Consider the following 17,325-nt stretch of genomic DNA (forward strand, 5'->3'; position numbering starts at 1 on the left):
TGAGAAAATTTTATGTTGTTTTGTTTTCAAAAATATATAATAATATTGGGGCTGAAGAGAGGGCTCAGCTATTAAAGGTGCTTGCTTGCAAAGTCTACCAGCCTGAGTTCAATTTCCCAGAATTCATGTAAAGCCAGATGTACAAAGTGCTGTATGTATCTGGATTTTGCAACAGCAAGAAACCTTCATGTGCCCATAGTCACTCACTCTCACCTCACAAATTTAAAAAAATTTAGGGTCTGGAGAGATGGCTTAGTGACTAAGGTGCTTGCCTGTGAAGCCTAAGGACCCAGGTTTGATTCTCTAGTACCCATATAAGCCAAATGCACAAGGTGGGGTTCCTTACAGTGGCTATAGGCCCTGGTGTGCCCATTCTCACTCTCTCTTAATAAAATATTTTATTTTATTTTTTGTTCATTTGTTTTTTGAGCTAAGGTCTCACTGTAGGTCAGGCTGACCTGGAATTCACTATGTAGTCTCAAGGTAGCCTCGAACAATCCTCTTACCTCTGCCTTCCAGAGTGCTGGGATTAAAGGCATGTATCACAAAACCTGGCTTGGTGACTTTAAAAAAAATTATTTTTATTTACTTTTGTGTGGCAGGGTGGCCTTTAGCCACAACTCCAGATGCATGTGCTACCTTGTACATCTGGCTGTATGTGGGTACTGGGGAATTGAGCCTGGGTCGTTAGGCTTTGCAGGCAAGTGCCTTAACCACTAAGCCATCTCCGGTCAATGTGATGACTTTTTAGTGAACAAAGAGAACAAAGATTGCCAATACAGTGATTTGGGCCTGGGAGGAGTGGAACCTATGCCTCTTTTTTTTTTTTTTTTTTTTTTTGTGAACTCATTTTTTTTCTTCTTTTAAAATTTTTATTAACATTTTCCATGATTATAAAAAAATATCCCATGGTAATTCCCTCCCTCTCCCCAACACTTTCCCCTTTGAAATTCCATTCTCCATCATATCACCTCCCCATCTCAATCATTGTACTTACATATATACAATATCAACCTATTATGCCTCTTTCTTAATGTTTAAATATTCTATTATCATCCTTAGCTACAGTGTGAAGGGGCTAGATAATAGCTCTCTAAAGTGTTGATCTAGAACTCTTGGGCCATTTAGGAAGAATTATTGTAGGTTGGTAATACTTCCATCCCTATAAAAAGATTTCCTGTGTTCTAGATGAGATAGAAAATGGGGCATATGTGTTTTTGGTTCTTTTCTGGCTTGTTTTGGTTTTTCGAGGTAGGGTCTCTTTTTGGTCCAGGCTGACCTGGAATTAACTATGTAGTTTCAGGGTGACCTTGAACTCATGGATATCATCATCTACCTCTGCCTCCCCTCCCCAGTGCTAGGATTAAAGGCATGTGCCACCACACCTGGCAGACACAGTTTTTTTTTTTATTTTTATTTTTTAAGATTTTTATTTATTTATTTGAGAGTGACAGAGAGAGAAAGGCAGATAGAGAGTGAGAGAAAGAATGGGTGCGCCAGGGCTTCCAGCCACTGCAAATGAACTCCAAATGCATGCACCCCCTTGTGCATCTGGCTAAGGTGGGTCCTGGGGAATCTAGCCTTGAACTGGGGTCCTTAGGCTTCACAGGCAAGCGCTTAACCGCTAAGCCATCTCTCCAGCCCCAGACACAGTTTTTTATGAATTAGTTGTACAGGGGTCTCATTGTTCCCTTACATATTCTACTTTGCTTCAACACACTCAAAACTTGTAGCTAAATCTTTTTCTTCTCATATATACATATACATACACACACACACACACACACACACACACACACAAATTTTTTTTTTGAGAGAATGGGCGTGCCAGACCTTTTCAGACACTGTGAACAAACTCCAAACGCATGTGCTCCATTGTGTGCATGTGCAACATTGTACACTTGCATCACTTTTCTGTCTGGCTATACGTGGGATCCAGAGATTCCAACAAAGGTTATTAAGTTGGTAAGGTTATCAAGTGCCTTATCTGCTAAGCCATCTCTCCAGCTCTCTTTTTCTATTTATGTGTTTATCTATTTTATTATTATTATTATTATTGAGGTAGGGATTCCCTGTAGCCCAGGCTTATCTGGAATTTAGTACGTAGTCTTAAAGTAGCCTTGAACTAACAGCAGTTCTCTGCCTCCCAAGTGTTGAGATCAAAGGTGTGGACCACCATTCCCAGGTTAGTTTCTGGCTTTTAAGGAAAGGCCCATTCATATTCTCTCTCACACATACACCCCCTCTGCACTTTCTTGGGGCAGGGTTTCGCTCCAGTCCCAGGCTGGCCTTGAACTTGTAATAATCCTCCTATCTCTGACTCCTGAGTGCTCAACATATGGATGAGCCAGATGCACAAGGTGGCACATGTGTCTGGAGTTTATTTGTAGTGGCTAGAGGACCCACATACCCTTTCTTTTATCTGCTCGCCTCTCTCAAATAAATAAAATATTTAAAAAAATTGTCTTGCTGACCATGGTGGCACACACCTTTAATTCCAGCACTGGGGAGGCAGAGGTAGGGTTGCTTTGAGTTCAAGGCCACCCTGATACTACAGTGAGTTGCAGGTCAGCATGGGCTAGAGTGAAACCCTACCTTGAAAAGCCCTGCTCCCCCCCCCTCACCCCTGCCAAAAAAAAGCAGGATGCTGTAGCATGTGTAACTGTAGGGAAATGGGAGGTGAAGACTGAGAATCCCCCTGAAAGGTTGCAGGCCAGTTAGTGTAATGAATGCAACCATGAACAATGAAAGACCCTGTCTCAAACCACATGTGGTGGTAAATATCTTTAATCCCAGCACTCAGGAAGGCTGAGGTAGGAGGAGGATCCTTTGTGAGTTTGAGGCCAGCCTGGGCTAGACCCTAATTCGGGGAGAAGAAGAAAGGAAGGAAGGGCCTGTCTCACACACACGGTAGAGTGCAATGACTGTCTTTTGATCTTTAGTATGCATACACATGAGCAGGTGTATGTATGCACACACTACAAAAAAAGTTTGCATTGGTTGGAGAGATGGTTTAGTAGTTAAGACGCTTGCATGCAAAGCCAAAGGATGTAGATTTGATTCCACAGGCCCACATAAGCTAGATGCACAAGGTCGCACGTGCAGCTGGAGTTCATTTGCAGTGGCTAGTGGCCCTGGTGTGCCTGTTCTCTCTTTCTCTCAAATATATATTTTTTAAGTTTGAGGTAAGAGAATTCATAGGATCATGCTGGGCATGGTGGAACACACCTTTAATCCCAGCACTTTGGAGGCTGAGGTAGGAGATCACTGTGAATTTGAGGCCACCCTGAGACTACATAGTGAATTCCAGGTCAGCCTGGGCTAGATCAAGACTACCTCAAAAAATTAAATAAATAAATAAAAAAAAAATAGGGGCAGATAAAGAATTATCATAGTTTATTGTCTGTAAGTATGGAAGCTGTCAATCAAAAAATAAAATAATTTGTAATATCTGTATAATAGCTATGAGTGGAAGTTCCTTGGTTTCTACAAACTGTGGATTTTTTTTTTTTTTTTCGAGGTAGGGTCTCACTGTGGTCCAGGCTGACCTAGAATTAACTATGTAGTCTCAGGGTGGCCTTGAACTCATGGCGATCCTCCTACCTCTGCCTCCCAAGTGCTGGGATTAAAGGCGTGCGCCACCACACCCGGTTTATGGATTTTTTTTTTTTTTTTTTAGGTAGGGTCATGCTGTAGCCCAGGCTGACCTGGAATTCACTGTGTAGTCTCAGAGAGGATTTGAATTCATGGTAATCCTCCTGCCTCTGCCTTCCGAGTGCTGGGATTAAAAGATGCCCCATCATGCTTGGATGATTTTAAACAATATTATCTATTTATTTGAGTGAGAGAGAAAGAGAGAATGGGCTTGTCACCGCAAAGGAACTCTAGATGCACGTGCATCTGGCTTACCTGGGTTCTGGGAAGTTGAACCTGGGTCCTTAGGCTTTGCATATAAATGCCTTAACCACTAAGCCATCTCTCCAGCCCTCTCCCTTCACTGTTTTTTTTTTAAACATTTCATTTTTTAAATACATTTTATTCTGCTTGGAAAAGTGAGCACTGTTTCTAAAGTCATGACTAATGCTCTAGTAGTCATTTCTCAGTTTAGCTATAAGCTATCTTTTTTTTTTTCTGAGGCAGGGTCTCACTCTGCAAACAGACAGGGCTGAGGAAGTGGCTTTTTGCCTGCAAAGCCTAAGGATCCACATAAGCCAGATGCACAAGGGGGCTCCTGCGTCTGGATTTCGTTTGCAGTGGCTAGAGGCCCTGGGGTGCCTATTCTCTCTTTCTTTCTGCCTCTTCCCCCCCCCCCCATAAACAAACAAAATACTTTAAAAAATTGTTTTGTAGGCATATCTTAATTTAAAAATTTTTATTTTATTTTATTTTTGGTTTTTCCAGGTAGGGTCTCACTCAAGCTCAGGCTGACCTGGAATTCACTATGTAGTCTCAGGGCGGCCCTGAACTCACGGAGATGCTCCTACCTCTGCCTCCCAAATGCTGAGATTAAAGGCATGTGCTACCTAATGCCCCGACATAAATAGGTCATTTTAAAACATGAATGGGGTAAACCAGACAGGGTGGTGCAAGTTTGTAATCCCAGCACTTGGGAAGTGGAGGCAGAAGAGTAAGAATTTCAAGGTTGTCCTTACCTGCATAGCAAGTTTCAGACTAGCCTTGGCTATGTGAGACCCTGTGTCAACAACAACAAAGTGTAAAACCCTACATGGTAATCTACACATGGCTTTTTTCGTCTGAACTTTTTTTGAATTTTTGAGGTAGGGTCCAGGTTGACCTGAAATTCACTATGTAGTCTCAGGGTGGCCTCAAATTCACAGCATCCTCCTATAACTGCCTCTGAGTGCTGAGATTAAAGGTGTGCAACACCACGCCCGGCTTTATTACAGATTTTTTGGGGTAGGGTGTCTCTAGCCCAGGCTGGCATTGAAGTCACCATGTAGTCTCAGGGTGGGCTCCTACTCACAGTGATAACTCCTCCCTCTGCCTTCCAAGTGTTGAGATTAAAAGCCTGCACCACCACACACACACACCCCACACCTTTTACAAAAATTATTTGTAAGCAGAGACTAGTTGAGAGAGGGGCAGATACATGATGGAGAGAGGATTTGTGAAGGGGAAAGTGGGGGAGGGGAGAGAATTATGGTTTAATGTCTATAATTATGGAAGTTGTCAATAAAAAGTTTTTTAAAAAAGGGTACCAATGCTGGGCATGGTGGCGCACTCCTTTAATCCCAGCACTCAGGAGGCAGAGGTAGGAGCATTGCTGTGAGTTCGAGGCCACCCTGAGACTCCATGGTGAATTCCAGGTCAGGTCAACCTGGGCTAGAGTGAGACCCTACCTCGAAAAACCAAAAAAATAAAAATAAAAAAGGGTACCAATGTTCCCAGAAAAATTGTATCATGTCATATTAGAAAGTACACAGTAGTCATTTGGAGAGGCTGAATTTATTGCCAGTCAAAAGACACTCGTTCAGTAGGCCCCTCAATGCCTGCTCCATTTGCGGCAGGTACTGTATCCCCTCCCTCCACCCCGGGGTAGGGTTTCACTCTAGTCCAGGCTGACCTGGAACTCACTATGTCGTTTCTTCAGGGTGGGTTTGAACTCACAGTGATCCTCCTACCTCTGCCTCCCAAGTACTGGGATTAAAGGCGTGCACCACCATACCTGGCTTTAACTGACATTTTGTGAAGCTAGATCTATCATACTCTAGCTTAGTAGCTTTCAGGGGTGTTTTCTTATGAAAGCTACATTCTTGTTATCCTGGATAGATAGACAGACAGATAGATAGATAGATTTTTTCTTTTTCAGCTTTTCAGGATAGGGTGACCTGGAATTCACTATGTAGTCTCAGGCTGACCTGAAACTCGATCCTCCTAACCTCACCCACCCAAGAACTGCTGGGATTAAAGGTGTGCACCACCATGTTCAGCTGGATATAATTTCTAAAACAGCTGTAGAATTTGTGGTGAGGATTGAGATGGGATTTAGAAAAAACTGAGGTTATTGATGGGAAGAGGAAGGGTTGTGAAGGAATTCTTACTTTTGGAGTATAATTTGTGTGGAAGAAACTACCTTACCCTCTCCAGCCTAGGTTGGTAAGTTTTTTGTTTTGTTTGTTTGGGGTTTTGGTGAAGTCTGGAAGTGAACCTTGGGTTTTTGTCCATGCTAATAAGTAATCTACCACTATCTAAACCCCTGGTTCTGCTTTGAGACATCTAACATACATATGCATGTGACTGAGACGGAGACAGAGTTTGGGTATGCCAGGGCCTCTTGCCTCTGCAAACAAACTCCATTTTGTGCATTGGCTTTATGTGGGCACTAGGGAATCAAACCTGGCCTGTTAGGTTTTGCAGGCAAGCACTTTTAACCTGCTGAGTCACCTCTCCAGACCTTTGTTGTTTTGAGACACTATCTGCTATGCAACCATGGCTGGCCTGGAACTCAGTCCTCCTGTCTCAACCTCCCAAGGACTGGCACTACAAAGGTGAATCACCAACCTGACTAAATAAACTTTGTGTTTCTTTGTTGTTTTTGGAGACAGGTTCTCAATGTAGACTAGGTTGGCCTCAATCCTTCTGCCTCAGCCTCTGGGTTCTGGGTCCTAGGATTATAGGTGTGCCACACCATGACTAGTGTAAAAGAACATTTGGTGGTAGAGTGTTGGAGACTGAACCTTTGACCTTAAGACTTTACATGCTAGGCAAGTGCTATACACCAGTCCCCCAACCTTCACCACCACCTCACTTCGCCCTGTGCCTGGAAATTGAGCCTTGTCATTTTGCACATGGGGGGCAAGCACTCTATCCATACCTCATCTTTTTAAAAACCGAAACAGATTTGTTTGTTTGTTTGTTTGTTTTTGTTTTTTCAAGCAAGAGTCTCACTGTAGCCCAGGCTGACCTGGAATTTACTATGTAGTCTCAGGCTGGCCTCAAACTCAAGGCGATTATCCTACCTCTAGCCCCTAGTGCTGGGATTAAAGGCATGTGCCACCATACCTGGCTCAGATTTCTAAAGAATTTTTTTTTTTTTTTTTTTAATTTGAGAGACAGTGAGGAAAACAGGCAGATAGAGAATGGGCATGCCAGGGCCTTCAGCCACTGCAGACAAATTCCAGACACCACCATTTGCATCTGGCTTACGTGGGTACTGGGGAATTGAACCTGGGTCCTTAGGTTTTGCAGGGAAGCACCTTTATGGCTAAGCCATCTCTTCATCCCCCAAAACATTTTTACTTACATATTTGCAAGCAGAGAAGGAAAACAGAATGGGCATGCGTGGGTACAGGAGAATCAAACCAGGGTTCTTAAGCTTTGCAGGTAAGTACCTTAACTGCTGAGCCATTTCTCCATCCCCCTTGTTGTCCTTTTTTAAAAAGGACATTCTGTGTTTGTTAGTTTATTTATTTATTTGAGATCAACACAGACAGAGAGGCAAAGAATGAGCGTGTCAGGACTTCCAGCCACTGCAAATGAACTCCAGATGCATGTGCCCCTTGTACATCTGGCTTATGTGGGTCCTGGATAATTGAGCCTTGAACTAGGGTCCTTAGGCTTCACAGGCAAGTCTTAACTTCTAAGCTATCTCTCCAGGCCCCCAACCCTCCCCTCTCCCTCCCCGTTTTTGAGGGAGGTTCTCACTCTAGCCCTGGTTGAGGCCTCACATTCTAGTCCAGGCTGGCCTCAAACTCAACAGCATTCTTATTTCAGCCAGTGTCCTATGTGCTGAGATTATAAGCCTGCCTTACCACTACCACACCGGCTATTTTTTGTTTATTTTTATTTATTTGTTTGAGAGCGACAGAGAGAGAAAGAGGCAGATAGAGAGAATGGATGCGCCAAGGCCTCCAGCCACTGAAAACGAACTCCAGATGCATGTGCCCCCTTGTGCATCTGGTTAACGTGGGTCCTGGGGAATCAAGCCTCGAACTGGGGTCCTTAGGCTTCACAGGCAAGCGCTTAACCGCTAAGCCATCTCTCTAGCCCACACACCAGGCTATTTTTATTTTATTTTATTTATTTATTTGAGAGAGAGAAAGAGAATGGGCACTCCAAGGCCTCCAACCACTGCAAACGAACTCCAGACACATGCACTATTTTTTGCATCTGGCTTTTGTGGGTCCTGAGGAATCAAACCTGGTTTCTTTGGCTTTGCAGGCAAGTGCCTTAACTGCTAAGCCATCTCTCCAGCCCTATTTATTTGTTTTTGAGGTAGGGTCTCACCCTAACCCAGGCTGACCTGGAATATACTGTGTAGTCTCAGGGTGGCCATAGAAACCTTGTTTGTTAGGTATCCTGGGACTACTTTAAAACAAGCTTGAGAGGTGACTCCCTTGAGAGTCCCGTACCATACCTGAGTATGTTTATGTTTCATCCTTTCCCTGAGCATCTCTCTATCATAACCTTTGTATTTATGGTCTGTGATAAAAATGTCTTTAATAAGTTCCAGCTCTGTTTCAAGGGAATAAAAGCTGGAGAGAAGATGTTCCCTCCAGTAAAGCTTTAATTCTTTCCTGGCTTTTCTATTGCATATTCACCCTCATTCTGCGTATATAACCTTTTGAAGCCCAGATTCAGATAGAGAGGGTCTCCCAGGAGACTTTTTAATATCTTATAAAGTTGGGCTCTGGGCTTTGCCTTAAGTCAAAACAAAATTAAAATTTTTCAGAGCCAGGCATGGTCACGCACACCTTTAATCACAGCACTCAGGCAGAGGTAGGAGGATTGCTGGGAGTTGGAGGCCACCCTGAGACTACATAGTGAATTGCAGGTATGCCTGGGCTAGAGTGAGACTCTACCTCAAAAAAAAAAAAAAAAAAAAACATAAAAAGCTGGGCGTGGTGGCACATGCCTTTAATCCCAGCACTTGGGAGGCAGAGATAGGAGGATCGCCATGAGTTTGAGGCTACCCTGAGAGTACATAGTTAATTCCAGGTCAGCCTAGCTAGAGTGAGACTCTACCTCAAAAAGGGGGGGGGGTCCTGGAGAGATGGCTTAGTGGTTAGGGTGCTAAAGGACTTTGATTCAGTTCCTTAGAACCCACATAAAACAGGTATATAAGGTGGTACATGCATCTGGAGTTCATTTGCAGTGGCTGGGAGTCCTGGCATGCCCATTCTCTTTCTCTCTCTCTGCCTTTTTCCCTCTCTCAAATAAATAAATAAATAATAAAATATTTTTGTGCTGGAGAGATGACTTAGCAGTTAAGTGCTTGCCTGTGAAGCCTAAGGACCCTAGTTTGAGGCTTGATTGATTCCCCAGGACCCATGTTAGCCAGATGCACAAGGGGGTGCATGCGTCTGGAGTTCGTTTTCAGTGGCTGGAGGCCCTGACACACCCATTCTCTCCCTCCCTCCCTCCCTTCCTCCCTCTCCCCCCCCCCCTGCCTCTTTCTCTCTGTGTCATTTTCAATAAATAAATAAATATAAAAATAAAATTTTTTAAAATTTAAATTTTCAGGATCAACAAAAGCCTTTGGACTTCTTTGCATGCTTACTTATCTGGGTCCCACTATCTTATAAGGAGAGAGGGTTGAGGTAGTAGCACAGTCATAGAACATGTACATGTTAGTACATGTGAAGCCCTGAGTTCAATCCATTGGGGAATTGGATGATTTTCCTTTTGTTTCTTGGCAAAAACTCACTTGATTCTGAAAGTCTTGTGAGAAGACATGGCAAGATATCAGGCAACTGCAACAAACCACGGTGGTGGAAGAACTTGGAAGGGCATGTTTTTGTGTTTCTATCTGGATCATGGAAACCTTTAAACTTACGTGGTTAAATTTCCCCTGAACATTTTAGGTACTTGTTGTAAATACTTGTTGAATGAAGGAATGGGTTGCTGAGATACTCTGAGATAGCTATGAACATTTGAAACAAGAAATTCAGATACTAGTTACTTGTGATTTTGTGTGTTCACTTGGCCTCTAAATCAGTCCACTTTTATGAAGTAAAAAAGGCAGTTTTGTCTTGTGTCTGTAACAAGATAGGGAAATGTGGTCATGGTTCCTGGGTTTGTTCATGGGTGATGTTCTCTGCAGCAGTGTTTGAAGGTGTTTTCCTTGTGTGTGTGTGAGGGGGAGAGGATCCATCCTCACTGCATCATTCTTCTGCCTGTTCTTATTTGTATATATGCACTCTTATCTCCTTAAAACTTTTTAGTGAATTTCTGTCATTATTCACAGATAATACTTACATCTTTAGCTGGTATCAGAGCTGATCTGTCTTGCTCACTCAGTATTGTCTGTGGGCTCTGCTTTTGCAGATTCAACCAATCATGGATTGAATAGAATATTAAGAAAAACACGTTGCACCTGTACTGAAACAGGTACAGACTTTTTTTTTCTCTAAACAATGCATATCAGCTTTTTATGTAGCATTTACATAGAATTGGGTATTATGTACATTATACATTATGTTATAATCTGGAGATGATTTAAAGTAACAGATAGGCATTGGGTAATGAAAGTTCCAGGTGCTGGGATAATAGGGGTTTGTCATCATGCCTAGCTTTATTTATTCATTTTAAATTACTTTTTTTAATTTTAATTTATTTATTTTCGGTTTTTCGAGGCAGGGTCTCACTCTAGCTCAGGCTGACCTGGAATCCTCTATGTAGTCTCAGGGTAACCTTGAACTCCTGGTGATCCTCCTACCTCTGGTGATCCTCCTACCTCGGCCTCTCAAGTGCTGGGATTAAAGGTGTCCCCTACCACACCCAGCTATTTATTTGAGAGAGAGAGAAAGACAGATAGAGAATGTGTCTGTCTCTAGTCACTGCAAATGAACTCCAGACACATGTGCCACCTGTGCATCTGGCTTACCTGGGTCCTGGGGAATCAAACCTGGGTCCTTTGGCTTTGCAGTCAAGTACCTTGACCACTAAGCCATCTCTGCAGCCATATTCATTCATTATTGAGGCAAGATGTTGCTATGTTACTCAGGTTCTCCTTGAATTCTCAGTTCTTCTGCCTTAGCGTCTTGATTGCTGAGATTGCATGCATGTGCCATCACATTCAGCACAGTGTCATATAAGGAAGTGGAGTACTAATCCCCCACAGAAATAGAAGATGTTGAGCTATAGTCCTAAAATCTAGTCCTAAAATCCCCCAGGTAGGGTCTTGCTATAGCCCATGCTGACCTGGAATTCACTGTGTAGTTTCAGACTGTTCTCAAAGTCACAGTGGTCCTCCTACCTCTGCCTCCCAAGTACTTAGGGCTTATGATTTGAACAAAAGAGGAAATGTATGAGAGAACCAAATACTGAGAAATATAGTCTTTGGGTTTTCCTTTTTAAGGTTACATGCTAAACATACACTTAGAGAGGCACAGATGAAATAAAATAGTTTATCATTAATAATATCTCATTTTGTTTTCACATCCCTGTTTGCCACTATCCCTTTGCTCTCTCTAGAACCTATTTTACCACCACAGTTTGGAGACCAGGTTTTATTCTCCTGTATGCTATGAAATTCCTGTGAATATTTCTTACTGTGAGCAGGTTATTTGCTCAACATGATACTGAAGCACAAAACCTTTGCTTTTTTAATAATTAATTTATTTTTTATTAACAGCTTCCATGATTGTAAACGATATCCCATGGTAATTCCCTCCCCCCCCACTTTCCCCTTTGAAACTCCATTCTCCATCATATCCCCTCCCCCTCTCAATCAGTCTCTCTTTTATTTTGATGTCATGATCTTTACCTCCTATTATGATGGTCTTGTGTAGGTAGTATCAAGCACTGTGAGGACATGGATACCCAGGCCATTTTGTGTTTGGAGGAGCATGTTGTAAGGAGTCCTACCTTCCTTTGGCTAGCAGAAAATACCCCCAGGCAGTGAAACAGCTTATTGCTGTCCCATAAAGGAAGCAGATGGACTCACACATATTCCTGTGACCCAAATGAAAAGAGGTAGGCAAGCTGAGCAAAGCCCGACAGAAAGAATGCAACAGTCTTTATAGACAAGGGGGACCCGATTGCTTGGTAGATTGAGGTGGTTTCTGACCATTTAGAGCATATATTTATGGAACCCCAGATAGTTTTGGTTGAATAGAAGTAAGTTACAGGAATTTCTTGGGTAAGAAAATTTGTTAACAAGCACATGAGTTTTCTGGTCTTGTATGTTTGGTCCAGCAACACTAGTCTCATTATATGTGCCACACTTGTAGAATATATAGCATTACCCTTCATCCCAGAGGTAGGATGACGACTGTGAGTTCAAGGCCAGGCTGGAGAGCTACATATTGAATTCCAGGTTAGGCTGGGCTAAAGCAAGATCCTTGAAAAAGAAAGCAAAACAAAAGAAGTCTCAGTTTAGTTGCTATGTGTGAAAGTCACACAATCTCAGGCATAGGTCATTACCTTCCACCTTGTTTGAGAAAGTGTTCACCACTGTATTCATCAGTTCACTGGCCTGTGAGCTTCTGGCATTCTCCTGTATCTGCCTCCTATCTTGCTATGTGCTTACAGATGCTCACATACCCAAAATAATTGGATTGCAAGGTTTGAAACAATTTTTTTTTTAATACGGATGTTCTTAGCAGCATTGTTCACAGTAGGTAAACTATGAAACCAATCTAAGTTTCCGTCAACAGATGAATGGATTAGCAAAACCTAGCACACAGGAGCAGGAAAATATGAAGCCTTGCCAAGTGTGGTGATGCATGCCTTTAATCCCAGCAGAAGCAGAGGTAGGATCGCCATGAGTTCAAGGCCAGCCTGAGACTACATAGTGAATTCCAGATCAGCCTGGGCTAAAGGGAGACCCTACCTTGGAAAAAAAAAACAAACTTATTAGTCATGAAGTCTTCAAACGAGAATGAAATTATAATACTACAATATGGATGAACCTTTAAGGTAATTGTACTAAGTGTAAAAGGACATACAGTCTTAATTCTGCATATGTGAGGTACTTAGAATAATCTGTTCCAGAAAAAAAAAGAACTGTGAATACAAAAGGTTGGTGGTGGTTTTTTGTTTGTTTGGTTTTCTTTTTTCCGAAGTACTGGTCTACCTCTAGCCCAGGCTGACCTGGAATTCACTATGTAATCGTAAATGCTGAGATTAAAGGCGTGGGCCACCACACTCAGATTATGGTTAGTTTTTAATGGATACAGAGCTTCAGTTTGAAGTGGTGAGCATTTCTAGAAATGTGTGGTGGAGTGATAGCTATATACTATGAATATGATCAGTACCACTAAACTAGTTAAATCACCACCAAACTAATTAGTACACTGATAAATGATTAACATGATAAAATTTATAAGTATATTACCACAATTAAAATGTTTGAACAAAGTTGTTGCAACTACCTTCTAGCTGCTGGCACAAAACACTGAACCAAAAGCAGTTGATGGAAGGAAAGCTGCTTATTTGTATTTCCAGTTTCAAGGGGAAGCTCCATGATGGCAGGGGAAGATGGTAGAGCAGAGGTTGGGCATAATGTTCTTGCTACAGCAGGTCCAAAGCAGCAGCAGGAGGTCAAATTTAAACTGGCAAGCTAGGGATAATGAACCATCAATGACCCTCCCCTCGCCCCAGCAACACACCTTCTCCAGCAAGGCTCCACTTCCCAAATTGCTATCAGTATTCTGAACACTAGTATAATAATACCTCAGATTTTATATACATATATAAAATATATATATATTATATATAAAATATATATATATAAAATCCTGGGGTTCCATAAATATATGCTCTAAATGGTCATATATATATGTGATAGCACCGGTTGAGATGAATTAAGCTGTAGGATAGCCACTTGACTAGTCATATTTTAGTCTGTACTGATCAGAAGCTAATGTAATTTGTTTTTAGCTAAGATATTCAGTGAAATTATAGAACATGTTTTATTTAACATGTTTTAAGGTAATCTGTTCTCATTTAATAGCAAGGTGAAGTAAGTCAAACAAGGAGAGTCTTCACAAAAGTTAACCACCCTTTAGCTTACGCCTCCTTGAATTTTATATTGCTTATATGTTTACATTAAGTTTCAAATACAAATTTAGGCAAGTTTCAGCTAAGAAATCCTGCCAACTAAGCTTACTAAAGTTTCTGTGCAATTAGTACTTCAAAACAACCCCAAGCTGATACTTACCTGGTTACAACTGTGAGATGTAAAACTTCTTAAAGTTTTCTGGTCCTTTAAAATTCAGTAGAGATACAGGCATTAACCGGAAGGTAGCATTTGTTAAGTAGTAGTAATTAAAAAACCTTACAGATGATAATGATAAGATACATAGGCTCTTATACACAATCTTGCTAAATTTTTACCCCATAAAAATAATTAAAATGTCTTTCAAACTTGCTATATGCTACATGTAGTTAAAAAGAAACGTCAAGAAATTCAGTATTTCAACAAAGTTATTCTACTTACTGTAAGCATATAGTGAAATTCTGGAAAATACACTACTGTAAGAAAACACTAACAGGTAAGCATGAGTTGAAGTCAACTTACAAATGAAACATATCTTATGATTATGCACATAACTTGTAAAAGTAACTGCTGTTATTCCAAGAGAGTGACATACAAATGCTATAAAAATAAGATTGAAAGCTTCTGTACACAGGTTCATCCTGTTTCTAAAGCAGCACATGCTTCTTAAATATTCTTTTATTGTCTATCATACATGCCCATTGCAGTTTCAAAAATTTTCATCAGTTTGAGCAGGTTAATATAATCACTCTTATTTAAATATTAAATAGGTTTAACCTATTTCAGGGAAAAAATTTCATTATCAGTAGAGAAACAGTTATATTAACTTCTCCCAACAGGATGAGAAAATCATTCTAAGAAAATCTGGGAATAGTTACAAGTGTATGCATTTTGTGTACACACATGGGCATACCTAATTATTTCAGGAATATTTAACAGTTAATCTACCATTCTAAACACCAGTTTTGTCATTGATTTTTCTATAGCATCTCCACAAGCTGTAGTACAAGATAGTCTGGAGAAGAAATTGTATTTAGTCTTTTTTTTTTTTTGGTTTTTTGAGATAGGGTCTCACACTAGCTCAGGCTGACCAGGAATTCACTGTGGAGTCTCAGGGTGGCCTCAAACTCACAGCTATCCTTCCACCTTATCCACTAAGCCATATCTCCAGCCCCCCACCCCCACTTTTATTTTAAAGATGCTTCCCCAGGTTGCTAGTGTGTGTGGTGCATGAATGTGTGTGTATTCATATACATGTTGGCACATATATATGAGGCCAAAGAACAAACTCGGGTGTCATTCCTTGGATATGCTATTCATCTGTTTTGTTTTGTTTTCTGAGGTAGGATCTCACTCTAGCTCAGGTTGACCTGGATTTCACTATTTAGTCTTAGGAAGGTCTCAAACTCAAGGCCATCCTCCTACCTCTGCCTCCCTAGTGCTGGGATTAAAGGTGTGAGCCATCATGCCCGGCTGCTCTTTTGTTTGGAAACAGGGTCTCTCATAGCCCAGACATGCCCTGAACTTGCTATGTATCTGAGGATAACCCTAAACTCATGATCCTCCTGAGTGCTGCTGGGATTATAGGCTTATACTACCACACCCAGATCATGCCAGGTTTTTTTTTCAAATTTTTATTAATAACTTCCATGATTATAAAAAATATCCATGGTAATACTCTCTCTCCCCCCTCCTCCTTTCCCCTTTGAAACTCCATTCTCCATCATATCCCCTCCCCATCTCAATCAGTCTTTTATTTTGATGTCTTGATCTTTTCCTCCTCTTATGATAGTCTTGTGTAGGTAGTGTCAGGCACTGTGAGGTCATGGATATCCAGGCCATTTTGTGTCTGGGAGGAGCATGTTGTAAGGAGTCTTACCTTTCCTTTGGCTCTTACATTCTTTCCACCACCTCTTCCGCAATGAACCCTGAGCCTTGGAAGTTGTGATGCAGATATTACAGTACTAAGCACTCCTGTCACTTCTTCCTAGCACCATGATACCTTCTGAGTCATCCCAAGGTCACTCCCATCTGAAAAGAGAAGATTCTCTACCAAAAGTGAGAGTAGCATTAATATAAGGGTATGAACATTATTTCTCCCTATTCTATCAATTATTAGAGTCAGACTGATAATTTATACTCATGGTTTTACTACTATTCTAAAACCTGAAACAAAAATATTAAAAAGTAATTTCTTGGCCTTTTACATTTTATTTCTACAGTTTGAAGAAAACAGGTCTGAAATAAGGTCTTACCCCCAACTGCCTCAGAACACGGTGACTGCCAGATCTTCAAACATCAAGTTCAGCTTTGTCCGCCAACCTGTCTGACATGTCGGGACCCGTGCCAAGCAGGGCCAGAGTTTACACAGATGTCAATACGCACAGACCCCGAGAGTACTGGGATTATGAGTCACATGTGGTGGAATGGGGGTAATTGTTTCCATTTACTTCACTTTACTCACACAAAGTCTGAATCTTGTTGATTTCTTAAGCAGTTTATGTCAGTAAGCTTCCTTGAGTCTGCTTCTCCAAACCTCAAGACCAAAGCCAAGCTTGTTTTTCTTCTGTTGTGCTGAAAGTTTCCTTATAGTGAAAAAGTAGATTACTGCATTAGCAAATAGGTTCATGAATTATAATCTGAAAAATTTCAGTCCCTTTTCTCTGATTTATGTACTCTGTACCTGAGGCTGGCAACAAATGCTTGTTGTCTTCTTGATTCTTTACCTTGAACTACTTTCTGGATCCATTTGAGGCTGAGGCAGGAGAATCTCAAGTGCCCAGCTTTAAATATTCTTTATATTTATGGGAGAGACAATGAGCACTTGGGTGTGCCAGGGCTTCTAGCCACTGCAAATGAACTGCAGATATATGCATCACTGGCTTACATGGGTACTGGGGAATTGAACCTGGGTCTTCTAGCTTCTCAGGCAAGCACCTTAACTGTTAAGCCATCTCTCCAGCCCTCTTTTTTATTATTATTTCAAATTATTTTTATTTATTTATTTGGAAGAGGCAGAGAGAGAGAGAATGGGCATGCCAGGGCCTCTAATCACTGCAAATGAACTCCAGACACATGCGCCACCTTGTGCATTTGGCTTACGTGGGTCCTGTATCCGATGGCTTTGCAGGCAAGGGCCTTAACCACTAAGCCGTCTCTTCAGCCTGATACCCTTTTTTTGTTATGAATCAAAATTAGGGCTGGGGAAATGGCTTAGTGGTTAAGGCATATGCCTGCAAAGCCTAAGGACCTCGGTTCGATTCCCCAAGACCTATGTAAGCCATATGCTCAAGATGGCGCACGTGTCTGGAGTTTGGTTGCAGTGGCTGGAGGCCCTGGCACCCATTCTCTGTCTGCCTGTT

General features: G+C 41.5%; 1 protein-coding gene across 4 annotated transcripts in view; it reads left to right on the forward strand.

Annotated features, from left to right (window-relative positions):
* The window catches only part of Csnk2a1 (casein kinase 2 alpha 1), a 72,548-nt gene that overhangs the window by 5,549 nt on the left and 49,674 nt on the right, over window positions 1-17,325 (forward strand). For 3 of the 4 annotated variants that reach the window (XM_004668051.3, XM_045156372.1, XM_045156373.1), the window contains exon 2: window positions 16,186-16,395. In XM_004668051.3, coding sequence (XP_004668108.1) covers window positions 16,295-16,395 — 101 coding nt within the window. In that variant the 5' untranslated portion in view covers window positions 16,186-16,294. Of the gene's footprint in view, window positions 1-10,287; window positions 10,351-16,185; window positions 16,396-17,325 lie in introns of all 4 variants that reach the window. The other variant, XM_045156370.1, reaches the window with a different exon arrangement.

Source organism: Jaculus jaculus, chromosome 8 (assembly GCF_020740685.1).
Source record: "Jaculus jaculus isolate mJacJac1 chromosome 8, mJacJac1.mat.Y.cur, whole genome shotgun sequence".
NCBI classification, from domain to species: Eukaryota; Metazoa; Chordata; class Mammalia; order Rodentia; family Dipodidae; genus Jaculus; species Jaculus jaculus.